The sequence below is a fragment of the Paramormyrops kingsleyae genome, chromosome 21, assembly GCF_048594095.1.
Source record: "Paramormyrops kingsleyae isolate MSU_618 chromosome 21, PKINGS_0.4, whole genome shotgun sequence".
Lineage (NCBI taxonomy): Eukaryota > Metazoa > Chordata > Actinopteri > Osteoglossiformes > Mormyridae > Paramormyrops > Paramormyrops kingsleyae.
Genome location: NC_132817.1, coordinates 20,895,774 through 20,923,076, shown reverse-complemented (window position 1 = coordinate 20,923,076; position 27,303 = coordinate 20,895,774). Strand labels below are relative to the sequence as shown.

General features: G+C 42.9%; 1 protein-coding gene across 2 annotated transcripts in view; it reads right to left on the bottom strand.

Moving 5' to 3' along the window:
• Positions 1-3,151: 3,151 nt before the first annotated feature.
• The window catches only part of LOC111840994 (nuclear receptor subfamily 5 group A member 2-like), a 38,593-nt gene continuing 14,441 nt past the window's right edge, over positions 3,152-27,303 (bottom strand). Inside the window, exons 5-7 of one of the 2 annotated variants that reach the window (XM_023806396.2) lie at positions 20,734-20,853; positions 17,886-18,033; positions 3,152-5,680 (exon numbers count right to left, since the gene is read on the bottom strand). In XM_023806396.2, coding sequence (XP_023662164.1) covers positions 5,433-5,680; positions 17,886-18,033; positions 20,734-20,853 — 516 coding nt within the window. In that variant the 3' untranslated portion in view covers positions 3,152-5,432. The remainder of the gene's footprint in view (positions 5,681-17,885; positions 18,034-20,733; positions 20,854-27,303) is intronic. The other variant, XM_072704359.1, reaches the window with a different exon arrangement.

Below are 27,303 nucleotides of genomic sequence, written 5' to 3'. Positions count from 1 at the left end.
AAAGTGAGGACAGCAATAAACATGGATTAAGAAATAGTGTCCAACAAGGAGGTACAAGCAAAACAAAATGTGTTTAGGAAGGAACTGTCATGAACAGCGGTTACTAAATTATGGACACTATCATGCATGGAATAAAGGTCTACCAACCATCTCATGTGTAACTGGCAATAAGAACGGAGGGTACACTTTCCCACTTAAAGTACTTTGCAAACAAATGTGTCAATGGTTCCTTTTTTGACTAACATGGATTAAAAAGTTATAATACTTTACATCTGGCAAGAATTATATCTGGCAAAACAAACATACTGAAACTTTGCATCTATCATACAGTGCAAGTTTCAGTCAATTGAAGACATTGGGCTTAGATGGTTGACTTTTACATTTTAATCCAAAAGAAATGTATTTTTTGGTTGACATTTGCAGAACGTTGGCTGTTCTGTGCCAGTATAACCAGTTGAGATGAACGTATATACCCCTTTCATTAGTGATACCACCCAGACGACTTGCAGGGAATTCTCCAAGCACACCATTTTAGTAAACTGTGTGGTTTTCCTGGTCGGAACCCCAGGCCCTATAAAACAGAAACAGATGCCCATGCCTACGTTTTGTCTATTTTCTTAGATCCATTTTTGACTGGCATTTTCTTTGATTTAGACATGTCAAGATTTTTTTGTTTTGTCATGAATGACGACTGTAGGAAGAGCTGGATGCCTGACAAGAGTGTGATTTGAGTCACGATGTCCAAGTTCTTTGAAGAATCCTTTTTGTTTTCTGTTTTGAAAAGGGGCAAAAATGAAAAGTCGTCTGCTGTTGGCCAGTCTCACGTTTGTTCGTCGTGTGTACACGTGTTTGTTCAGGTGAAGCATCGGCTTTTTCAACTCTGTGTTTTCTCCTAGAGAGAGTGTCTTTGACCAACATCGAACCTGTGACTATCTACTTCTAACAGCCATATTAAAAGGGCATGAAATGAATGTTTCTCAGACTAATGGGAGCCAATTATTGTCTTTAACAGCAAAAAACAAAAATTTCAATGATTTGAGAGTATGCCTCTGTTGTTTTTTCTTTGAATGAATGTTGCTTTTATATATTGTGCTTTTCAAGACACCCAAAGTACTTTAAAGAACCAAAGGAGAGCCATTTTTTATTAAAGTATTCATTGGATTAATATTAATATTTCTATGGATAAAGAGTAATTTTATTTGTTATATACCCAATGTGCTTTACATTTACTTTGTTTCTCAGTTGAAATTAAAATTTGTGAGGAGGAACATATAAAATATCGAGTGGTCATCCTGGTGGTGGTGGTGGGGGGGGTATCCTCGAGCCCATAACTAACAGATCATGTCACTTTATACCTTCAGGCCTGAGCAAGGGTTAGGTGAAGTGAATCAATGCAAACAAGTGTGGTCACCTGACTCTACTGGCCACGCCCACTCTATTGTTGCAGCTATATTAAGTCATTCTGAAATGTACATGCGAGAATTCCCTCATTGTTTTGGTACAATTTATGCAAATAAAAAGAGTGAGTAATCTGAGAAAAATAAACTAAGCACTAAGATGCCGGAACACAGTGGTTGTCCTTAATAGCCAGAGAAATACATATTTTTATTGATCTATGAAGTTATAGGTAGAGACTTTACGAACTGCATGTTATGCCGATATACTGTAGGACTCCTACATTTTTCTTAAAGCAACCCTCAGTATATGTTGTGGGGTTGTGGGGCTTTGCTACAATGTGAATTTGAATGCTCCTAAGTTTTAAAGCTCAAATGATTATGGTATCGTGGCATCATAATGTGTTCTCACCTCAGACACGACAACATAGCTTTTTATAATCTGGTTACAAGTGGTTTTCTGTGTTTCATTATACCATCAGCGTGACTTGGAAATGCTCATAGAGCCGACGGTCTGGCTGTTTATGAAGAATTAAGCCGTTGGAGGCCGGAGATCCGGTGTGAAAGCTTGTCAGATGTTCAGACCTGCAGATTTCTTTTTATCCCCAGATCCTCCATTTTTCCAGCAGGTGCCAGAAGAGCAATGCTTTAAGAATTGTGAAAAGTGGCCCTTAAAGGTCATGTTTGTGGCTCCTAATCACTTAATTGAACATCAGGTATCAGTTAGCAAATTTGAATAGAAATCCTTTCTCTGAAACCCGCAGGCCTGCGACAGCAGGACCAGGCTTGGCCAGTCCCGCCCAAGGTGTGGAAAATGTGCGACAAAAACATTCAATACCAACAAAGACAACCCACACACAAGCTCATTTTTCTCACTTAATTATTTTTAAATATTTTCTTTGCAGGCAATAACCTCAGTCAGCCAATAATGTGGCATTAGAGAGGGACGCTAAATTTGTATTGACTGTCATTTACCGAGTCCCCAGTGATCCCATTGCTGTTTATGCGCATAAAAAGTAACAATGGCATTTTTAAGCCTGCCAATGAAGCAGGGGCAGCCTGATACACAATGAGAGGATGTCAAGTTCACGGTGAAGGACCGGAGCCTAGAAGCGTATCACCCTTAGAAGAGAATGGTAAAAAACCGCTCAATCAACGCATCAATTTTTTTTTTTAAGAAATTAGAACTGTTACATTTGAATGTAAAACTAAAGACCGGAATATAAGGAATATGCACAAATCATATTAATAATCTGTAATCAGGCTGTTTCTGTGTATCTGTCCATGAATATGAAAATAACAAATATTGATATTTGTCATCTGTTAAGTTGAAAAGAAACATATTTACTGGAAATACAGCATCATTCCAACTGCAGTGTCAAGAGACAAAGCAGCTGAGAGCTACTGGGTGTCGAGTGTTAGTGCAGAGAGTTAGCAAACGACGTGGGAAACCTACAGATTGTCTCATCTCACCACAAAAAAAAAGGGAGAATTATTAACCCAAATCCTAGGATTAAGCAAAAAAACCAACACATTCTCAGTTTAGGATCAGAATTATTCTGCACTGAATCCAGCTGGACACGGCAGATAGTGCTTGCGAGTGGTGAGACCCTGGACTGAGGTGGCTGTTTTTTCACTCTAAATAGATGAAAGAGATTCATTAATCATACCTGATATAATTCAAATAACGTCATATTAAAATGATTTGATGAGGTAAAGCAACTCAGATGAATTTGAGATACTGTATTGTCGAGATATTTCATAATAAGCTATAATCATTTTATTAACGTGAGCTGGAGGGAATTCTAACAATGTGTAAAAACACGTGCAGATATAATTGAGCTATTCAAATAGACACGGCACTTAAGCTAGCAGGCCAGAATTATTCAGTCGTCTTTCTGTATCGCTCATTACCGAGTGAGGCTTTACCAACTTATGTAAAGAACTTGTGACAGCAAAGTGTTGACCTCCTCATTAATGGTTAAATAGGTGACCTTCATTTAAACAGGAGAAACAGATAAATGCAATAAATATGGCAGATGCAAAGTCTTTGGTATTGAAAACATACGACAGACATGGTACATCGTAAATGTAAAAATTAAGTCATCTGAAAGTTAATGTACAAAAACGATGCAACAATCCGTCACACCACTAAACTTAAATACATTTCCTTTTAAATTTACAGCCGCAAGTTCCATATATGTTTAACGAATTTTACTGTGATCATTTTAAAGATATTTTTTCTCCCTGAACTGCATTTTAACAATAGTTTTTAAACATGCTAGCAACAGTAACAAATATATTTGGCTTTAACACTCCGTACAATAACATACACAAGGCTGAAACCAACAAGCAATAAATTATCTCCATTGTTGAGCTGAACCAGTGATATACAGCAGACACCAGAAATAACATTACAAACATAAATACAGAAATTCAGATACCTAAAATAAAACCCAAGGTACAATATGTTGTAAAGATTCTATGGTCAGTGATGAATGAATTAGCGTGAATCAAAATGGCTAGTTTTGATTTTAGTGTCTCACGACAGGACTAAGCAGAGGACTAAGTCAAAAGAATAAATGCACAAAGAAGCTGAACATAGAGATTTGTGTGAAACCACTGCTTTGCAATTCACATCATAACAGTGCTCTCCAGTTACATCAATGGCTACACTGGGGAACGTCATATCAGAGTTCAGGTCTAGCTAACATGACGTTACGAAAAAAAATGCAGGACCCACCACAGATGCTCAATTGAAACACCAGGAACACAACAAAATGTTTTTGTACTTGTGAAATTGATATAGTTAAGGGGATGAAAGCTTGCATAAGCTGCGGTAATTTATGTAGTTTATGAATTTGTCGCAAGTTTGACAAACATTAAAATATAAGCCAAGATAGTTACTTCGCCTTTTCTTTTCCAGTACAACTACAGTACAGACATACCAAGGAACATTATTTTTGTGATTTGAAACATTACTTCATATAGTTATGAATATAGTTGATTCCACACCTGTGGCTAGCTAGCGTAAAAGTAAACTAAGGCAAGATTTGAAGAACTGTGTTGTGGAAAACTGCTAATACTGATATTAGTGTTGTTTTTTTAACTAGCGAATTTCTGCTCCAGGCTTTGGTCTAGTGTTGACAGGCAGGATTCCTGTATCCTCTGACATCTTACCTTTTTCTGCTCCTGTTTTTCTTCAGTCAAAGGACTTGGAAAAAAGAACTAATTCGACTTATTTACCGAGGGTGTACTTTATTTTACTCTTTATAATGTATATACAACTAAAAAGAATTTCATAATTTTTTTAATACTGAAACTCCAATGTAGTTTTGGTCCATCGTCACTACTACAGTAAACAGCTCAGGGAAGCTCACTCTTTCTTCAGAGCAAAAGCTCACAAGGTGAAGAGAAAGTAGTTGCTGCCCTTGAGAAACAATGTCTTTGCTTTTTTTGGCAATGGATTTCAACAAGTGAGTCTTTTTTAAGTGAAATCAATGTCATTATACCACCTGAGCCACGGTGACCTTGGTCTCCTGCATCCTGCGAGCAATGATGCCTTTAAAATGGACAACAGTACATGACACAACCTTCTGCAATGCGGACAACCTTCAGAACTTCGACCATATACAGTACCAATGTTTACACTTGTGGTCAAATAAATACAAAGCTGGCCTCTCTCATGCCAAAGACCACAGAGAGCAATGTACAGCCGCCGCAAGGTTTGCTAAGTGCACAGTTCACTTGGTTTACTTGTTCCTCACTTACTGAGTTCATATTACAATGGCCAAAAAGGCTCTTCTGTGTTAGTGGGGTCATGATGTTCTCAAAGTTGTTCAGGCATCTTGATTTGAACCATTCATGTAATCGGGCCAACTTCCAGGTTAGCAGGAGATCCAGAGAAGAATACCTGTGGTGATTCCACCAGATGGAAAACCGGTAACCTTCTGTGGTGAGAAGTTCTGAGCATGCTCCCAGGGCTCTCATGGGATTGGTGGGGGGGGAGGGGGGATGAGGTGGGGAATGGGGTTTTTTTCAGGCACGCTTGGCGTGCAGCATTTCGATGAGCAAGTTGTTGCAGGGTACGGCTCCGTTCAGATGCTTGTAGTAGAGGTACTCTTCAGCCTGAACGCTGATGGCCCTCACCTCCGGGAGCCGTAGAAGTAGCTGGCTGAACTTGTCCGTGTGCTGTGGGTAGCTACACGCGGTATAGTCCAGCAGCGCCGCGTTGACCTGCTCCTGCACACTCTCCACCAGGTGGACGTTCTCCAGGTTCTTCACGTCTGTTGGGGGAGGGGGGGCAAGGCAGAGATGCCCGTTAGCCGTTAGTGGCTGATGAATGTGAAATGAACCCATTGAAGGTGATTAATCAGTTTGGCTTCCTGAGCTGAATGTACCTCCTTTGTGCCCGTTACAAGTGTAAAGAAAACCAGGCTACACTCCTCTTCCTTAATTTCCACATATAGAATGATATTTTGCCAGGGTGTTGACTCCTGGTATTAAGTGGAAAGCCAAACAGAATTCCATTAATTTTTTTTTTTGAAAAAGTCACATTATATGCCCCAGCTAAGAAAATGAGCATCCTGTACAGTAATCTGTCATTAACACTGTATAATAATTATCACTGTAATGGCATTAAGAAAACTTCCAGGAGCGGGTGAAGAGGCAGACTAAGGCTGGGTGAGAAAGCATGTGAACGGACACATGGAAGATTGCAGGATCTTTCACGCTGTTCTGTTACACCCACCTATGACCCCAAAAACAATTCCAAGAGACCCGGAACGTGCTAATGAACTGGACCAATATCCCAGCTCTCACCACATCCCAGAACAATCCAGCTCACCAGCAGCGCATACAGAAGCAGGAGACTCTCCCGTGCTTCTCCATACATCCGTGACTACAATGCTGACGCGGTGAGATACAACCCCGCAGTTCTGACCGCTGATTCTTGTGCAGTAGCTGCTATTTAATAATATGGGTAGAGGGCAGATGAGATTGAACATAGAATAAAAAAGGTTTAGTGGCTCATTTTGGGGGGCGGATTATACTACAGATGTTGTGCAGAGGTTATGGAAAAAACAAGATCACATCTACATCCTGGGTCCGACCATGTTAGCGGGACAAGGCAGGAAGAAAGCCAAGAGAATGACACGATTACAGCCCTATTGCGGCGGCTACCCAGAGACGGACAGGTTGTAGTACGTTAAGTAACGGTCTCTTTCCCTCCTTCTCTGCACTATTCACTTGGGGACTAATTATCAACTTTAACATGAAACAGCCTCCCAGTCAATACTCAGGGGGGTGTGGGTAGATAGTGATGGGGGGGCTGGGGATTGGGGGCGGCGGGGGGGGGGGTCGGTGGTTTGCATTTCTTCCTCGACACTCCACCGCAAACCCTCAGGTCTTTTGGGGTATATTGTTCATTTGAGCAACAATCGCGGCGTGCAAGTCTGCAAGTCACGTGCAGAATCGATACCTATACGGCTTCTTCCGCTTTAATTAGACTCAACAAATACTTCTAAATCGCGCCCCCCCTCCCTTCTGCAATGAGAAAAGGGAAGGCCCACTTGTCTCCTCCTCCACCCTCTCTTCCGCCCCCCCCCACGTTTCCTTTGGAAGCATCGTTTTATAATTTAGACGTCCGCGTCGCATTCACGCCTAGCACGGTTTGTAAACGCATCAATAAATAAATGCACGGTGAGCCCAAGGGGTGCTGCAGGTGCCGTGAGGTTTTACCTGCTTAGCTGGGGATAGACATTTGCAGCAGATTAATAAAACATGCAATAAATCAATAAATGTATGAATGAGCAGATAAATAAATCAGTAAATGGCCCGATCTATTCATTACATCAATTTGAAAACATGGTTCTTCAGCTCTACTGATATTATTCATAATACGTTGGGACTAAATGCAAAGACACATCCAGGATTTTATAGCGCTGTCATTATTTAAAGGCTGGAATTTGGATTCCACAGCATGTCAACATGTCACCAGACATAAAAAAAAAGCCGGTCTACGCAAAGCCCAACCATTAGAGGAGCGAGGATGTTAAACGACAGACTGAATGAAACGATACGTGTCCAGCTGTAGGTTTGGCAAGCAAACACAAGCTGTTAGAGATCACCGGAGGTATTTAAAGAAGAAGGCATGTGTTTGTGAACAGAGGTGGGTAGGAGCACCCAGAAAGCTACTAAAGTTAGTGGAGAACTTTATGATACGCCGTAATCACCTGCGCTCTGGAATTTTCTTTTTATTATTTTTTTTCTCGTGACCATCAGGTGCAATTGGCTGGAAAGGGCTCATCTGAATTTTTGATTGGCCTATTGTCTCATTGTCCCACTTTACTGCACCCATAAAACCAGAGGAGCCAAGGTCTCGAAGGCTGGGGAATGATGCAATCCTAGCACCTCCTGTTGACAAGCAGAATGTTTAGGGGCCAACGTCCATGAGATCACTGCCCCCAACAATACCAGCACTGACCCAGGGTATGGGGGGGCGGGGGGTAATGAAACCCAGTGGAATGTCGTCCTGGGTGAATCACCAGGTGAGTAAAATGCCCGACCGTGGAAAACAAAAAAACAGAGCTGTCCCAATACAAACACGCCGTGTTTTACAACCCAGGCTTATCAGTCTCTGAAGTTTACTCAGCGCTTCTTCGCTTACATCGACCAGGTTGCCATTTTAAGGACTGTTTATGTGATTAATGAGCCGCAATAAGGAGCTTCACAAAATCCACGTGGCCTTTTATTTTTTCTTAACACTTCACTGACCACCTTCATTTGTCTGGGAGCTGAAGAACGTGCATAGGACTTCCCGTTTCATGTCCGAGATTTACGTTAGAAATGATTTATGAATTAGTGCCGTCTTCCCTCGAGCTGTCTACCTCGCAGCCGGTACTATCCCCCTAGTAGTATCCCGCTGAATCCTCATTTTCATGCATTAAACAAAAAGGAGATCACAATCAGGTGCTTATTATAGTTTAATGTCCTCTTTAGATAAAGTACAGATTACATATGTTAATATGCTTAATTGCGTGTGAAGTTCCTTGAGAGCCATTGTGGGTCGGTGCCACGGCCATAGCGGATTTCAGTCGTTTGGCAAAGTTGGGGCATTTTGTATTCCTGTCTCTCAAATTTAGAATAATGCATCTATAAGAGGCTTTGTGAGACTAAGCAGCTAATCCAGCCCCAGACAATGGCTGACAACACGGATGCCTGTTTGCTAATGAGACTTAGGCTGGCATGGAGCTTCACGGGGGGGGGGGGGGCACTGGGGGTCTCGCAGTGTTTCTCTGTGGCATGTAATTCTACTGATGGAGCATTAAAGTCCGATTCGCTTACCTGGCTGATGAGTAACCGGCGGGTAGAAATTCCCGGCCGCTGTGGTGGAGGACGGCAGACGTGCGAATTCAAGTGGGGATACATTAAGTCAAATTTAAGCTCTGGTTGTTGTGCTAAGCAGGTAGCAGGAATAAGCCTGGATGCCTGAGGACAAGTCCACTCATTCAACAGCTCAAAAGGGGGGGTGGGGTGGGGGCTCGATCTGATAAAATTAACAAGGGAAACTTACACAAAGCCTTCTCGTTACAGATGCTAGCTGAGAGGCACTCTACTTCTTGGGGGGGGGGGGGGAAATACATTTACATGTATTTATTCTTTGCTGGTGGATGCATGCCGCTGTTATTAAGGACCAGGAGTCGTGGACTGAGAATTTTATTATCTGGAACAACTACAAATCGCCTCAACGTAACATGCACCCGCGTCTTTTCCTGCTTGCTGTTTTCATGGATCTGCAAACATTTATCATTGATATATCTTTGCTTATTACACCGAATTCCTTGCATTGTAGCCACTTGTTAACTGAGAATCGGCGTACGTGTGATATATTATATACAGGGTGTCCATAAAGTCTCTTTACAGTTTCAAATATTTATTACAAAGGCAAATGAAAAGATAGATATGTGGAAATTATTACAAAATGAGGTGTATATATTTTTTGAGTTTTTTTGCCTCATCAAGACGGTACTCGATTTCTTGCCATGTTCGCTGTAGCTAACCCTCATCAGTGGTGGCAATGGCATCAGTGATCCTCTGCTTTAGTGACGTCCCCTACCTTTGTAATGTGATTTAAAAACTTTGATAACCACTGAGTACATAGAACAAATCTGATGAAGATATCTCATCATCATTGCCTTTATAATACATTTTTGAAATTTTGAGACTTTATGGACACCCTGTATATGAAAAATAATGCATATGCGCACACATTCATTCTCACTTCATTCTTTCAATGAGTTTAACATATACTGGGCTTTTCTGCCCAACATGGAAAACGCACTCAGGCAGTCTGGAATTCCAGTTTGTGTTGAAGTTCTTTTTCCTTAGTTAGGTCTTGCAGGACTGTCATCACCAGCATTTAACGGCAGTTGTAAATTAACGATGCATGAGAGTGAGGTGAGGAATGCATGAATCTATGGTCTGAAAACAAATCATATCAAGGAGATCTGGCAAAAAAGATGGTGAAAAAAGAAATTAAAAGGTGGCCAACATTTTACCACAGAATCCGTGGCTATGGTCCAGAAATCCATGTCCTGAACAGATACAAATATGCCTCAGTGCGTCAAACTCGGCAAGTTTGGCCCCCTCCCCTTGTAAAGCTGCCAAGCGTCAGTGAAACATTTCATTAACCTTCTCCAAAGCCCTACAAGGCCGTGAGAGGTGCTTCTCAGCAAGAACGAGCAGCCAACAGCGTCTCACAAAGTTGGAGCGGCTGTTTTTCCTGGACGACACACGTACGATGCAATATCTAAGCACAGAGGACCTCTGTGAGCATGCATACCTTAATTAACATTACACTAAGTATTCTCATAAAGGCAAACGAGAATTTGTCCGTAAAAGAAGACACATTTTATTAATAATGCATGTTCAAACATATCTGTCTGCGTGTTGCAGACAACAACTGAAGTTCAATGAAGGTTTGTGTTTCAGGTAGGCGGTGATGCTGTAAAGGTGAGACCAGGTTTATTTTTAAGATAGAGGAATCGGGGAGAGCAAATGACAATCACCACCACCCCCCCCCCAGCCCCCCCAAATTGCCTGAGAGCGATTCTGGTTTGCATTCAGCAGGATTTTTTTCTTCCGTCTCTTCATGGGTTTGAGTGCGGAGGGCATGTCGGGGGTCTTGTTTATGATAAAGTGACAGAAAATCATTCGGGGGTCAAACATGCCCTCTCCCTGTAAGCTTCAGGACCCCATCCACGGTGAGCGCTCACACATAATGAGGTCATTAAAGCCACGCTGCCGTCAATATATTTTTTCTTTTTCTCTCTCCTCTCCTTTTTTTTGAACAAATTTAAATTAATAATTCAGGAGAGTGCCTAGGGATGTATATTTTATGTGTGAATGACAGTTAATCCATAGTGTAATTTCTCCCCCCCTCCCCTGCCCCCCATTCTCCAGTACACTGGTTGGAGTTCTTTATTTTTCGCTTTATTCTTCAACGCCTGACAATGTGTGGAGCCAGACTGGGGAGGACGCCAAGGTCATCTGCATTTTCGCCCTTATACCATGTGACATGAACCCCTATAATTCTAAGTTGCATTCTTGCGTTTAACCCGTGGCCCCTCCCACCCTGGGAGGTGTGACACCCTGTTTACGCTGCCAATAAGTTGCTCTATTAGCATGTCCTATTAAAGCCATGGGAAACATGCGCGCATTTTTTTTTGGATTTTGTTATTTTGCCATCCGCTCGTTCGTCATCGAATTGTTGTTAAATCACCTTCATTTGCAAATAGCTACTCCTGACTTGAACAAACAATTTCAACTGAGTAAATAATTAATCACCACCGAGCACCGATCTGTTTTACGTAAATCCAAGGTGGAGGTAGATCGCCAGCTACTATGCGGACTCTGCTCCAGTTACCTCTCCCAGGGAGGGGGGTCAGCGAAACTAAACTGTAGGTGGCCGCCCCAAGCAAGACATTTCCGCGTCTCGCGGTGGGGGAACGATGACCGTTTCTGCATGTGCCACTGCCGCTGATTCCAGGACAATGACGTCCATGAGGCTGGGCCACATTCCAACTTATGGCAGTCACTGGAAAATCGCCTGACTCCAGCTCAGCATTACCTCCACAATCCAGTGAAAATGCAGTAAATTGGGTTTATGTGCTAAAATCGCGACCCTGGATAAGTAGTATGGAAGATGGATGGATGTACAAATATATGTGCAGTCTGGATTATCTATCTATCTATCTATCTACTTGTTTGTCTGGTTGTTTATCTATGCCACACATACTCCCAGCATGCATTTCTGTTTCTTATTACAAGTATTACATAACAGTAATTTTCTAATTTTATGTACTACATAATGGTAATACTTTGATACCGACAATAAATAAATTTCGTAAAATAATTTCAATGTCATTCAACTGGTACCCTACATACTATTCTAAAGGTTTTAATTCAAACACAGGAATTCACCTAAGGACACTGTAGCTGAATTGTAGCATGATTAGTAGGATTTTGGGGTCATATATATATTTGGGACACTGAGTCGGCTGGAAACAATGCAGGCACCCCCTGACCCTTTGCTGCTGTTGCTGTGGCTTGCAGGTTTGGGTTACGGTAACTCAAGACAATGAGTGATGACACATATTTCCAATGGACGGCCATCTTGGCATGGGCGAGCGCCACTGCCTTAAATAATCTTTGCTTGTTCCTATAGTGCGGGGAGACAAATGGGGAATGGAAGGCAAAGGCCAGCACACCTGTCGGCCCGTTAGTGAGTGACCAGTTAAAGGCGGTCTCCGATTACAACAGGCTTTTCTCGGCCTGCATTGCGTGATTACGCTAAGCGGGGGACCTGGTCAGATGATCCTAGTGAGCAACATCGACAGAAGTGTCCGTTGGGGATTTGACCATAATATTCTGTGCCCTATAAGGGACGGTCAGGGAAACACAAAGAGTTGGCTACCATAGTCGTTTCACAATGAGAAACATTAAACCATCTGCATTCCTATCTTGCAATGCCCCAAGGCAAGGACTGACCATTGGTGAATTCAAGGCGACGTGTCCTCTTCTATTTTACCCAGAGTATTCAGGGAGATGAGTGTTTTTATGTGTCTTTGACACACAGGCTTCTGGCATGGTTGCTTGGTCTATTTTCTCTTGTGCAACTGGGACAGCTTTATAGACGACCACCGTTCAGGAATTCGTCTGCCGGATCGATAGAGAAATGGCATGGCTTTTATGGGTTGTGCAAGCTCTTATCTGTGTTTGCGTGCAATGTTTGAATAAGCCAGGTGGTGGACTGATTAATGGAAATACCGGCAACTGCTATTCCTTTTTCCCAAGGACGTAGGTTTCGTCTCAGCATTGGTAGGGACCAAATCAGCCCCAAACCTCCCGCCCCCCCCTAAACACACACGGCACTCGCACAATACTGGTAGAGACATGTCCCTACTGTCCATACCCAAAGCTACACCCTTGCCCCCCCTCCCCGCACTGACCTCCCACGCCGTCTCCCAAATGAGCGAAGCAGAGCCACCACAAGGGCGTGGAGGTCTGGTTTCGGAGCGTTCTGATTAAGGCATGATACCGCGCTCCATCAGAGGAGAGACCACACTCTGTGAGAGATGACACCAGACTCCGAGACGTGAAACCACACTCCCAGAGAAATGACACTATAGATGACTATACTCCCTGTTGATGCAATTAATCACGCCGTTAAAGCCACCGTTTTGGAACGGCAAGGAGATGCCTCCTTTCTGCAAATATTCAGACATGTAAAGCACCTTAAAAATCCCTCGAGCACCCTGTGGCATCATTACACCTTAGACTCGGAAGTTCGGTAAAAGTATGCAGGCATCCTGGGCCCATGTACTGAATAGCTAGAAATTCTGGGCCCTCTAATGAAATGTCCCCCATGATACATTTTAGGTATAGAAGGGTCCTTGTACAGTCCTGGGTCTCCTGAAGCTGCCAGGGTATCCATGGCCCTATGGTGCCCCTGCATGTATTACATCAGTTATACTTCATTTTCAACACATTCAACCAGAAGTGAACAGTCCAGGTCCAGAAAGTAAAAATCCGGGCCAAAATTTTGTTTCAACCAACCAGTTGAGTACTCTGTGACTGCAACTGTTTATGCTCAACTGGTTGGTTGAAACAAAATCTTGGTCTGGATTTTTACTTTCTGGACCTGAAATTCCCACCTCGGCATCCGACTCCTAGATGCTGCCATTGATTTTACTTTCGTTATACACTAATGAGACCTGCTTATTTCTTTTTTTCCACCCTATGTGCTAAAAAGAGATACATTTGCAGAAGAACGGAGCTGTTTCTCAATAAAAAAGCTAAGATTGTGCTTGTGTTGTTGGCAAAAGCGGTCTTGCTGCTTTGCCTGCCAAGAACGAATTTGGGACACAATGAATCATGGGATTGTTCGTTAGCGTGGAAAAAGGATAAGAACGACATCTAGGAATTTTCACCATACTTCGTAGTTCTGCTCTTGAGTATTAGAACTGTACTTTGGCAATGGAAGATGATGTCAAAAGGGTACATCGGAACACAAAAACGGTCAAATATGCATATTGATAAACACCTATATACAAACACATAAGGCTTATTTGATCGCATTACTTATTTTTAATGTCTAAGTATCTCTTAGTGGTCACTTGGCAGATCAGGGACACACTAATCCCAGCCTTCGACAGATAAGTGGCTGGTTGCTGGCAGGATGAGTGTGGAAATAAAAGCCAAGCATTGATTTCCTGTAGTTACTCGTAACTGTTATTGTTGATCCATCATTACCCAATGTAAAGCCCGAATGCTAATAGGAGACAGAGGAAGAAAGTACATGCGACACAACTGGAAATAAATCATGGGCCCGATGTCACATGTAACCGAGAGAGTTCCTCTGCGTTCTGAATACTTTATAACAGATGGGTTAGGGTTAGGGTTAGGGTTAGGGTTGCCAAACTAAATGTGCTGTCCTTTTAGTTACCTGATGTGAAAGCCACAGCATTTCTTAGAAGCTCTAGCTACAAACCACTGCTCGTTCCGAGCTTTGTATATGGAGGGCAGCGTGAAACAGTCCGCATGATAATTAATAATTAAAGTGAAATTCATGCATTGCCGAAGGATCAGAAGAGACAACAAAATACAATAGATACTATGTTAGCAATAAACACGAGTATTCTACGTGTCAGCAAAAAGGCAAACTTTCGAAAGAATTTTAATTAAAACTTAAGATAAAAACTGACAATAAAATCTGATGCCTGGGAAAAAGGCACACAGAAGATTGAAACCACACAAAACTTAAGAATAGTACTTGATTATTGTCCTGACTGATCTTAGTTTACATCAAGGCCCGCTGAGACTGAACCCACAGTCTCTTGGCCAGAAGTCAAACTTGGAGCCTTTTACTTGTGACTAAAACAACAGCAATAATAGCAATCAATGAATCACTGTAAGAATGTTCTTTTTTAGGGAAAATGCTGCCACAGATGCATAAATACAAAGAAATTGGAGTTTGTTTTGAATATCCAGAAGAAATTCCACAGGGATTGAAGTCAAAGGTAACACGCAGAGTTCCTTTTTAATCAGAACAGCCTGGAGATCTGGATATTTTAAAGGCTGATGCAGAGTGAAAGCCATTGAGGCTCTTGTTAAATCAAAGGTTTTCTGAACACTTAGTATGAAGGTCTTCAAACTGCTTTGGATTTTGGTCAACTGAAGACAATCTTCATAAACGAACCAATCGCAATTCACTCTACATTTTTCCTTCTATGGAAGATATTCAAACTTAATATCATATTATAATCTGTATTGTCTATATGTCTATGTGTCATATTAAGTTTCACAGTAAGGAGTGAGCAAAAATATTTTTAAACAGATAAACTGTCATTTGTGCTTCGAATATCACATGAAACCAGAAACAAAACACAAAATCCATGGAAGTAAGTTGTTTTCCTACAATGGAGGAGTTGTGACTCTCAGAAGAAATTAAATGAAATGTTACCTATATTTTCACAATTCTGTCAAAAGAAGTTTGTATTCCAAGGACAGTTAAGAGTCTCTATTGAAAAAAATACATTTAAATGTATTTCTGTCCTGAGCTTTGTGTCCTCTAACAAACAGGGAAGACAAGAAGCCCGTTCCTCTATCCTGTTCCTCTATCCTGTTCCTCACATGTACTCTTTCCTATGCCTTGGGTGCTGGTGTATGTGTTGTTATGCTGCCCTTTGGTTGGTCCATTGCCTCAGTGGTTCACGCCTACTGTTTGATTTGAGGTCTCCTCCTTTTGGGAGACTCACTATAAAAACCCGGCCCTAATAGCTTGCATTTAATTAAAGCACAATTGTGATTGTACAGACCATTGTTTTCCCTGGACAAACAAATATGGAACGATCAGAACGTCTACTCTGCTGAATGATTCCCCAGAAATTAATATCTGGTCCTTTGATGTAACTTGGCTATAAGCCAACAGCCAAGCCTGGGTGGGGGGAGCCAAACTGAGCAGAACTATGGCTTTAATCAAAACATATCAGACATAAAATATGTGAAAAGAAACTCAGATACAGCGCCCTCCATTGATGCAAGTGGGTGCAGCGTGGGACCCTGTTATTTACCACAGTCCCTTCCCCTCTGCTTACCCTTCATGGGGAGCATTTAAGAGACAGGCCTGGACTTCTTTCTGCAATACGCGTCTGACAAGTAGTGACGGCCACGCTTGACGAACAATTGGAAGCGACGGGAGCCGACCTCAGGTCCCGGGTCGACGAGAGTTCCCAAAACGGGGCCTTCCCACCGCATCTGGCAAACACACTACACACTGTGCACGCGCAAGCAGACGGACACGCACAGGCACTCACACGTATGTGACTGGTGGGCCTCCCCTACGAGGGGGGAACGCCGATGCTCCCAATTGACCATGTGACCACCTTGGCCCCCATTAATGATGCCAGTTAAGCGTCACTGCTTTCAAACTCCCTGCCACGGCTAAAGACACTATCCAGACTCCGACAGCCAACGCCTGGAGTATCACACCCAGATTGTGTTTTTAATTGGCTGCGTCACTCAAGAGTCTCCGCCCGTCTCCTTATTGCCAATTGCCTCAATCATTCAATATTAGATGATGACGAATCTCAGGCCCGGACACATAGAGAGACATCAAGTTAAAAGTCTGCATAGGAGATAAATAAAAACATCCCAGAGAAGTGGGGAGATTTGGCAGGATGAAGAAATTATAAGTTTCGCCAGATGTGCCACAACTCACTGGGGCGTGAGTGCACATTCTTATGAGTAATGGAGGCTGTGGTTAGCCCATTTCCACCTGGTCTTGGCCAGAACAGAACTTTCACCTCAAACTGACTTCAAGCACAGAGTCTTTGGCATCGCAGGCAGAAAGGCCGGCAAACAGAAAGGCTACGGTCTGCAGAAGAACTGAAACTGTTGCTAGAGAAGCCTGTGGTGGGGGTGGGGGTGGGGGTGGGGGTGGGTACGGTTTGCGCGGGTTTACCTGCAATACACCCCCCCACCCCGGAAACACTGCGTATGCATCGGACGTGGCTTCCACTCTCGCGCATCATTTCGTGTGCTGGCTTCTACTTGGCCCTACGTTTAGCCCAGCGACCGGAGCGATATGTGAGGGGCTGCGTTAATCAGCATGGTTGCCAGACTTTCATTTTGTCTCCTCCTCTGCTGCAGGCTATACGCACCCCTCAGGTGAGATGTTCATTATGCATGGTGTTTCTGTAAACAAAAAAATATTTGAAGGGCCTGAAAAATAAAGAAACCCATCAGGAACCTTAACCCCGCAAGGCGAGCAACTGATTAGGCTACGATGGAGACAAAGTATCTGACACATCTGGGGATGATAGGGTGGTTTTGCAAAGGTCACATGTTCCTGCAGTTCCAAACGAGAAGCCTGGCAAACACTGGTGGACGATGGGACTGGCTCCATCACTCAAAATAAATTAGACACAGCAGAGGTTATGTAATGGTAAACGATGCACCTCTGACATCCCGTTTGGGGTTTGCTGTCGAAATATACATTTTTTTTTTCCACATACAGAAAAGGGAAACTCAATTTTTGGGATGAGACTCAAATAATAGACTACACAGTACATGATGATCATCGTATATTAATTGTTCAAAATGCATATGGATAACCGTCATTAACATTTCTGGTATCATTTTGCAAACGTTGACGCACAGTGGACACCACGACTGCTCTAGTTGCGTGCATTAGCTCCTCTCCCAGCCTAACGCCTGCCCTAATGTGTATTCAGGAAAACCATCTAATGTCTTCGCCACATACAACCCAGCATTCGTGTAAAAAGGCTCCCTGTCCATTGAATGTCTACAGACACTATTGCCTATTCCTGCAAGGCCTACAGCTTGGCTTGGTTTACTAGACAAAAGGTACCGCTCACAGTTACTCCGGCGAACCCCAAGACGGTGCTCCGGCACTGCCGGCCCACTCACCCAGGCTGAAGAGCACCAGGAACTTCAAGCAGACGTACTCCCTCTGGTCGAGCTGGAGGGAACGTAGCTTGGACACCAGGTCCTGGGAGTGAACCAGGAGGCTCCTGAGAGTGGCTCCGGCCTGGGAAGCGATGGCAGCGCAGTCCACCTGGATGGAGACGGAGAGAACTTCAATACGACTCCATCAAATGGGTGAGATGAAGCTTCTGTGGAAGAATCAGCAACCCCCCCCCCCCACCACTACACCAGTGGCCAACATTTCTAGTTGACTGGCAAAAAATTGCGAGGGGGACCCATGGTTGGCAAATTATATTGAGAGGGACACCCCCCCCCCAACGGCAAAATATACTGAAGAGGACCCTCGGTTGGCAAAATATATCAAGGAAGACCCTTCCCCCCCCGGACGTAAAAATATACTGAGGGGGGCGGTCCCCCCCCGATCACCAAAGTATACCACTGCGATTCAGTAGCTTCCCAGACTTTTTTCCTCTTTAATAGTAGTTCTCTAGGCTGCACTGCACTAGGCTGTGTGTCTCATCAGGACAGTGGTGGATTGGCTATTCAGACCAGATAAACACATGGCTGCTTGGTGGGGGCTGCGAGGAGTGGACGGGGAGAGGGGGGTTGGCTTGAGACCCCCATAGCTGCTGCACCAGGCCTCGCTCAGAAGCCCCCTTGGTACACAGCTACCCTTTCAGGTGCCCTTAATATCTGCAGAAGCAGCAAATTTGTCTGGGAGGCAAGTCCTCAGCTGCCACTCAGAGAGAGCCGGCCATATTAATTTTTTATATTTATTGACAATTCATTACCATAATTGACTGCACCACGGTTTCTGGAAGAAGGCAGACCCTTGCCTCCCAAGCAGAAGAAAGGCTCCCCAGAGCAGGATTTGCAATTAAAAACAAGGTAGATTGGATTTTTTTTTATTGTGTAAATATGATGAGTAGAATTTCTGAGCTGGGGATGGAGGATTCCAGAAGCACATTGAGTGAGTGAGTGAGTGAGTGAGTGTGTGTGTGTATGTGTGTGTGTTTTTTTTCCTTTAACCTTTCTTGCCCTTTTTCAAAGTCGTAAAAAATTATGAGTCACTTAAAAGCAGACCCAGCTCACCTGCTCCGGGCACTGGCGGTGTCACTCAATTTAAATAAAATCAACCGTGCATGAAATAACTTCGGCAAGAAATCAAGGTTTGGCTTCCCACTTATTTCTATTACCTGTCTTAACTACCGTAAAAAATGCCCATCTGTTGTTCGATGCTCCAGAAACGGAAGGTGTACGCATCAAAACAGGCGACTTGCGCTCCGTATGTTATACTTTGTTACAGTTTGCCTTTACCGGGGCACTTCAATTAAACAGCTCCTGATTTGATGAGCTTGTGATTTAGCTGAACATAGACGTGAGCCGTTATCATCGGTAACATCTCATAATCAACCCATTAATCATCGCCACTTATTCAGTATGAGGTCACGGTAAAATCTGAATCCATCCCAGAATGCACAGGACTTGAGGTAGGAGACACCCCAGATGGAATGCTGGTCCACCGCAACAGAGAAACTGTAGTGATATACATATATTTGTTCAATGCATTGTATATACACAGCTCTTTCTCAGCGGTATAAGGGTGATTTAGTAAGATAACCAAAGCTGATATTGACACTGCTTCCTTTCATGCCTGAAATAACCCTCTGATGTAATATATCATTCCCCTGCAGTGACCTGACGCTCGACAAACTAAATAATCGTACGATATAGACAGAAAAGTAACACGTCAATGGGAACACAAGAAACGGTGCTGATGCTCTTCAGAGGCTCTACCTATATGTTCCCGTGGGCAACCAGGCCCAAGGTGTCGGCATAGCTCATCCTCCCCATCTCTTCTTGGAAGGCAGGCGTCAAACAGAGAGCAACGAGAGATAAATGCCGGGAGATGAGGAGTAACCAGTGCGAACCGATCTGCTGCCTGCGAACTTTCCTGGATACAGTATTTCACAGTCACGAGCCTACAAGTGCATTTATAATTCTGCGGGGAGGGGGCACGTTATCAGCATGATTGTAACCCCCAGCCTTCCATTCTTTGCAAATATGGGGGAGTCGGGGATTGCATTCCCCGAAAAAAAACAAACAACCAAGCAAAAACGTTAAGACCAGTCAGTAGTTGTACATAAACAAGGAGGCTGCTCTGTTGCCTTAATTAAGATTAATGTAATACGGAGCCCTTTGCTGTCTTATGTCTTTTATTTCATCTTCGTAAAGTCCACTAATCTCTAACAGGCAGGACCACAATATTCATCTTCTGCTTTCACTCTAGAATCGGCATTCCAGTGTCTTTTTTTTCCAGGACACAGAAAACCCAAGTTTTGTGAACGGCATAAATTATTCCGGATTCTGCTAAAATACATTAAACTGGGGATGGCAAACAAAATGACAAGAATTAGAAGTCCAGCGTGAATCGGCATAAAGCTAAAAGATGATGACGTCCTTTGACGAATTGACGAATGCTCTCATCTATAATGCACTATAAATACCTTCGTAATGCATTATACTGACCATAATAATTTATTATGAAGGTCTGTATAATGTATTATAGATGACAGCATTCATAATGCATAATAAACATGGCTATACTGTGCCTTTTTATAAATATTTATAGCTATGTTTATAATTCATTATGAATGAATTATAATGTGTTATGAATATGTACATAGATACTTATAACCATGAGCTTCATAGAAAGTATTACTGAAATTATGTTATAATCCTGTTATAATATATATGTAATAAACCTGTTATAATGGCCTAATGACAGTTTAGGTATTATGGTATCTTAACAATAGGCCTTTTGACATACCTGTTGACCAGTGACAAGAAGAACAGATCCTTCTTTCCCATGCACAACCTGACGAAATATGTGATCCAGAATTAAAAGTTCGCTCCAGCAATTCTGTAGTAGCTTCATCTGATCATCCACCTGCCCAGAAAAATAATACAATTCATATAAATCAATCGGTATATTACAAACAGCTCAAATCAGAAAATGAATGTTCATATAAATGAATCGGTATATTACAAACAGCTCAAATCAGAAAAAGAATGTTCATATAAATGAATCGGTATATTACAAACAGCTCAAATCAGAAAATGAATGTTCATATAAATGAATCGGTATATTACAAACAGTTCAAATCAGAAAATGAATGTTCATATACAGGTAAATGAATCGGTATATTACAAACAGCTCAAATCAGAAAATGAATGTTCATATAAATGAATCGGTATATTACAAACAGCTCAAATCAGAAAATGAATGTTCATATAAATCAATTGGTATATTACAAACAGCTCAAATCAGAAAATGAATGTGCTGCTTTTTCTTAAACACCTGTTATGTAGAGGATTGTAACCTGTAAGTGGCCACATGTCCCCAGTGTTTTACGTGACACAGGCCAGTTTAAGTTGTGCTACCGTTCGGCTTTCCTAGAGTCTCCAAGCTGACTTAAATAAATGCTGTGGTAAGTTTATTCTGTTTAACAAATTTTAATCAAAAATAGTGACATTTAAAGAAAAGATTAAAGGCAAAGGCATTGATTCCATGTTAATCTTAAGCTTCTATTGTAATACAGCTGTTGTAAGTCGGTCATATGCTGGAAACTTTGTCCTATGAAACACAGGCAACAACAACAAATCGATCGTGGCGGCCATGCGGCAGACGAGTTCCCATTCGTGTCTCGACCCGCAGTCACGCCGGGAGTTCCCACATTCATCTCTATTAGTCAGGCCGACGTATCTCTCCGGCTCGTGATGCGTCAGCGTGTGCCGATATGCTATCAGTGATGATTAATGGTATCAGAAAATACCCCACACTGCAAGAAGGCCAGGCCCCCATGTTTCGCTGCGGAGGACGAGGACCAGAAACAACGCCACCCTTGTCCCTTTGGCTTCCCTTCTCACACTGAGTTGTGTTAATAATTATACACTGTAGCAAGCGGAATATATGGCATGTAGAGAAAGACCAAGGAGGAAATGCTAAAGAATGAGGAAAAGGGAGGTAGTTTGTTGTTCTGGCTGCTAATGTTGTTATCTTGCTGGTGGGAAAGTGCAGATCACACTGGACACAGGGCACCTTGTGTTCCCAGCCAGCCTGTCCGGTTTATTGAAAGTCACTGTGAATTTCACTTGTCTTAAGTTCAGTTTATGATCAGTCACTCATAACTAATTATGAACTGGGCTTATTATTACACTGTGATATACCACTGTTTTGCCAATTCTGTCTAATTAAGAAAACTTCTCAAACTCTTTGTTTGTCCTGAGACAGTCTGGTTTTAATTTTACAAAGTGAGATGATACATTGTACTACGTCGAATTGTAGAATAACAACACTTTTTACCATTAGAGCTTTACCAACTGCATAGTGAACGGCTGCATGTAGTAAATTACTGTTGACTACATGCTTACAGTTAAAAGGCAGATCAGTGTGGGAGAAAATTATACTTGATGCAAAGCTAAAGGCTGAGCTCACAACTGTAAGCAATGCAGTGGAACTCACAGCCTGGCACTGCAGTATCCAAGGATTAAATGCAGGTTCCAGAAAAATCTAGGCAATTGAGATCGAGCAATAACAGCATTTTCTTTTTTTCTAATTCCAAGAACATTCAGTACTTACACAACAGAAACGGCTTTGCCTGGACAAAGTAATATGAGCATTTAAGCGATTTCCAAAACTGTGTATAATTAGGCATCATAGCAATGCTGTTTCTAGCAAGCAGTCTCATTTTTCTGCTAATCAATCAATAGGCCACTGGGTCTCTTCTTCTGCTTCTTAATGGACTGAATGAGAAGAATGTTGAGCCCATACCCCCAAAACTGCTTTTATTTATACTGTTACATCAGAAGCATGTGCTTTTCCTCCGCAGACCCAAAGTAAGAGACCCTGAGATGTGATTGGCCGTTACCAGGTCACCTGGCATAACACGGCCACACAGAGGAAAAGGATGTTATTGGAAGGGCTCCCAGGAGTGGAAGGTGCCTATTCGCGACCCCCACACTTAGCGTGCGACTGACATCCTTGTGGTGGTGTGTTCTGCGGCTCCAGCTCTGCATGGTTCAGACGCCCTTTGAATCACGCACATGAAAATGCCAGGGAGCGGCAAAGGAAGCGGATCTTCCAGGGAGGCGATTTCCCAGACAAACTACGGTGAGGTTTTCCCCTGTGGCGATTCAGGAGGACCATGAGACATGGACAGCACAGGGGCAAATATATACCTTGTGGAGAAACCAGGAAAACATCCCAATATAGTAGCTAAGGGAAAAGCAAAAGAAAAACACAACATATCGATCGCAGTCAATTCTGAATCCAGAAGGTTTGTCTGAACAATTTACAGGGATTGTGAATTGCCAGACCTGATTCTTAATCTGCGGTACCAAGCTTTTCAGTTAAAGATCTGCCGTTGTTTTATAATTTAAGCAAGACATTGCTGGTTAAAAATAACCAGTAAGCCTGCCCCGTGTCTAACCTTCGGTTGGGCACTTAATCTGGCTGGCAACAGAATCGTAGCTGCAGCCTTAGATGCTGCTAATGGTATTTTTGAAGGAACGCATTCATTAGTGAAGGTGAATGTGCAGGTTTTTTCTAGAAGAAAATGTTACCTTCAACAGGCATGGGAAGGGGCAGGGGGGGGGGGCTGTGTTTCCCCCGGGGGGCAAAATTTACCCTAAGCAACACCCCCCCTTCAAGCACCTGCCCCTCTAAGAGTCTGAGCACAGTTCTGTCACCTGAGTGACCCAAAAAGTACATAAATACCAGATAAATGGGATTTAATTTTCAGTGTTTGTCATGAATGTGGACAAGTATCTAAATGCATAAGAACGACCCCATCTCATAAATATGGTTAATCTGATTCACCCAATGGACAGTACTCTTCTCTAAAGTGATTGTTGTAAACCAGGAGAATCCCGCAAATCAATTATTTATCACACATTCAGCTGGGGTCAGAACCAAGGCGTACCCTATATGAAATAAAGCCAAACAATATTTGCTGGTTCATCTGGGAGGATTTAGAGGGCCTCATAATTCATGGCACAGGTGCATGCATCGCTGGGTTAGCGAGTGCAGGCACTGGGATAGACAGCTGCAGCAGTGAATGTGAATCAGCGAGGACCCCTCAGCGAGAGCGGCTGATTGGCTCCATAGGGTCATCAGGTGCTCACCTGACGCTGTGCACTGGGCGGCAGTTGGCACGAGAGGACCACTGATCAATAGCACTGAGGCGTGGAGACTGATTAGGGATCAGTTCCCACAGTGACCACGTTAGCTATCTCTGGGGTGTGACCCTGACCTGTACAATGGATTCAACACTACAGCAAGGCCGATCTTCCCAAAGCAAAAACAAAATCTTCCCAGCTTCTCTGGCAATTTGATCTTCAGCATGTATCACCTAGCTAATGATACTGCTATCATCTTGGACTACTAAGGATGCAACCATTGAAATGGCTGTTCCCCTAAACAAATAAAATCCTTGGCAGTCTCAGGTGACTCGCGTTCCAGGAATGTTGATTACTAGCATAACCTTATGCTCAAAATTAAAATTCAAGGAGGTCTATGAAAATATGCCTTTAAGAAAGACTGCAAAATTATAAATAATTCTACCACTATTTATTCACCGGTTCTCACGCATGTAATAAGCAAAATAAAAGTAAGACTTTTAAAAGAGGAATATCATTTCATAACAGCAATACATGTGGTCCTGCTCTGCAGAGACACTTAAATTAAAGAATAAAATCTCTGAGAATAATGTAGAGAAATGAGGGCATGAAATGCAAGGAAACAAAATCTATAATTATGGCTTTTGTGACTGTTATGCTGCTTAATATACACATGCATAATAACTGGCCTCTCAGAGGCCAGCAGAAGACTTTAAGGCTTAAAGCGAAGAAGATATACACTAATTATCCAAAACAGAGCAGACTAATCAATTATTCAGATGAATATTAGGCATCCAATCTACATGGAGGCACAGGAGAAAGATTTCCCTGATGTATGCAACTAGGAAATAATTTCTGCCAAATTTAGACAAGTAAGAGAGTCCTTACAGTAGAACAGAGAATTGACTCAGCTGCAATTCTCTATGTGAGCAGCCGTCTAACTGGCTTGTCCTTTAATCAAAGGGATTTGCATTTTTTACAGTTTTGATAAACATGCAAAATACTCGCAAATTTGCACTGTAAAAATGTGCATAAAAGTATGTGCTGTAAAAGCAAAGAGCATAAATTATGCGCTATTATTTTGCGCTGTCGTTGTTCGGGAATGAAGTTTAGAACAAAAAACACAACACATGACATAATGCAAACATTTTCAGCTTCTTTTAAATAAAATGCGCGTTAATTTCATAGCTTTGCTCATTTGTTTAACAGTTTCGTATCAGTTTGCAGTGGCCATAATTTATACCCTAAGGTAGCTAAATATAAATTACATGTAAGCTTACCCATTTTGCAGTTCGCTCCCCTGAATTCATGGCCTATCTATTGTCTTCTGACTCTTTCAGCAAACTGCCAAAATAGACAGCTGTAAATAGGGGCGAGATGACAGCTGCAGACAGTGCGTGATAGTCTGCCCACAGCCCTGACTCAGGCCAGCATATAATTAAGCCTGACGATTAGGCCCGATACTTCTGCTGGTCAGAATTTAGGACTCGCTTGAAGGAAGTTGGCGGAATAGCAAAGAGGAAAGCTCTCACATGGCGAAGTCTGTTTTTCCGTGAACTTTACGTAGCAGACCGAGGCCGTCTGAGAACGATGTCTCATTTACAATGATGACCTAGGATATAAACACCAGTTAGACTCTGCGGGCACCCAACAGAAATTAAGGTAGATGCAGGGAGATCGTCTAATCCAGGGCTGCCCAAGTTCAGTCTTGGAGGAAACATGGAAAACTGCAAGCTGTGTTGGATTCTGGCCCCTCCAGGACTGGCATTGCACAGCCCCCATCTACTCTCTACACAAAGATGGGGACAGACATCTTCCTGCAACTCCGTCAGGTGCCACTACGACTTGCTGACCCACTATGCTGCTTGAGACATTCTCAATTCAAAGACAGCAAGTCTTAAGGTACCACGAGATGTCTGAAGAGGAACACTCACTCGCATTCAGCTACACAGCTAATTCATTTTAAAGAAGCTATTTAAGAGGTTTGTCCTTAAAGCAAGATTCTACAGAGAGCTCTGACCATATGGGTAACATTAGCTCTCTTAGCAATCTTAGCTACTTTAGGCTCATGATGGCTTTTCATCCCTCATCAAAGCAACAAGTAGATGAACAGGCTTTCCTGCCTAGTTACTGCACCACCTTCATGTCTCTCCATAGAGTATGGGACCCTAAATCTTTCCTTTTAACAAGTGCTCTCATTTCCTTCCTCCAGCTGCTGAACTCTCAAAGGAACCGGGCTGAGCTCCCCATCGGACTCCACAAGAACCTTACCGGCAGAGATCAGCTACCTGGTCCACTAGATAGGGTGAAACGATACAAGAAATGGACAGGCCACTTCTACTGTCCAAACAGCTCTACAAGGTCAATCAAGTTCAACTCAACTGCGCAATTATTTAAAATGTGTTTCGTTAAAAAAAGGAAAGACAACCTTTCTTGTGAGTAATACGTCACAGCCGGTAAATATGAAGATTGTGTTTCCTTTCCATGACTCTCAGGGGTGATTAAGCACTTTTGGGGGCTTCTTTAGCTAAATAACTTATCTGTGAATCAAAAGCCTTACTCGGGTATGAGGTCAAATGAGCATTTAACAGGAAGCTTGACACCAAGCCCCCCAGAGACTAAAATGGAGCCAGTAACTGCAGTGTACTGGGAGGGCAAGCTTTGCCAAAACGCAGGCGCCGCCTCCAACCACGGCTGCTCGGAATGAGGCGTATCACGTGTCAGCGGACAAATGTTAGCACGGGAACCCTGCTCCTCAAAAGGAATAATATATCTTTTGGAAGGCAGCACTCACGGCAGGCCACCAGCCATTCATCAAGCCCGAGCGGCTGGCCAATCCTCCGCAGGCCTATTAACCTTCCACCTGTTTCCCTTCGTCCTTCATGCTGCACCCATGCCCTTGGTGTCTCTCCTCTCCCTTGTTCATCTTCCCATCTTCCCCATGAACATTAATGTAAGGCCGAGGTATGGGCTGGGAGGGGACTGGGGGGACAGCGGGAGTAGAATAATTCAGAAAGCAGTGGACCAGAGACGGTGGCATTAGCACCGGCGAGCACCCCCTCTCTGTCACGAGCGTTCCCGGCCCTCAATCGCTCCTTCCGCATGCTCCAAAAAAATGCCGAGTGACCTCAAAAGCACTCAAACGTGTGTGTTTTATTTTATTTCATACACGGACAGTGAATGTCCAGATGCTGGGAATTTAAAGTTGCACATGAAAACT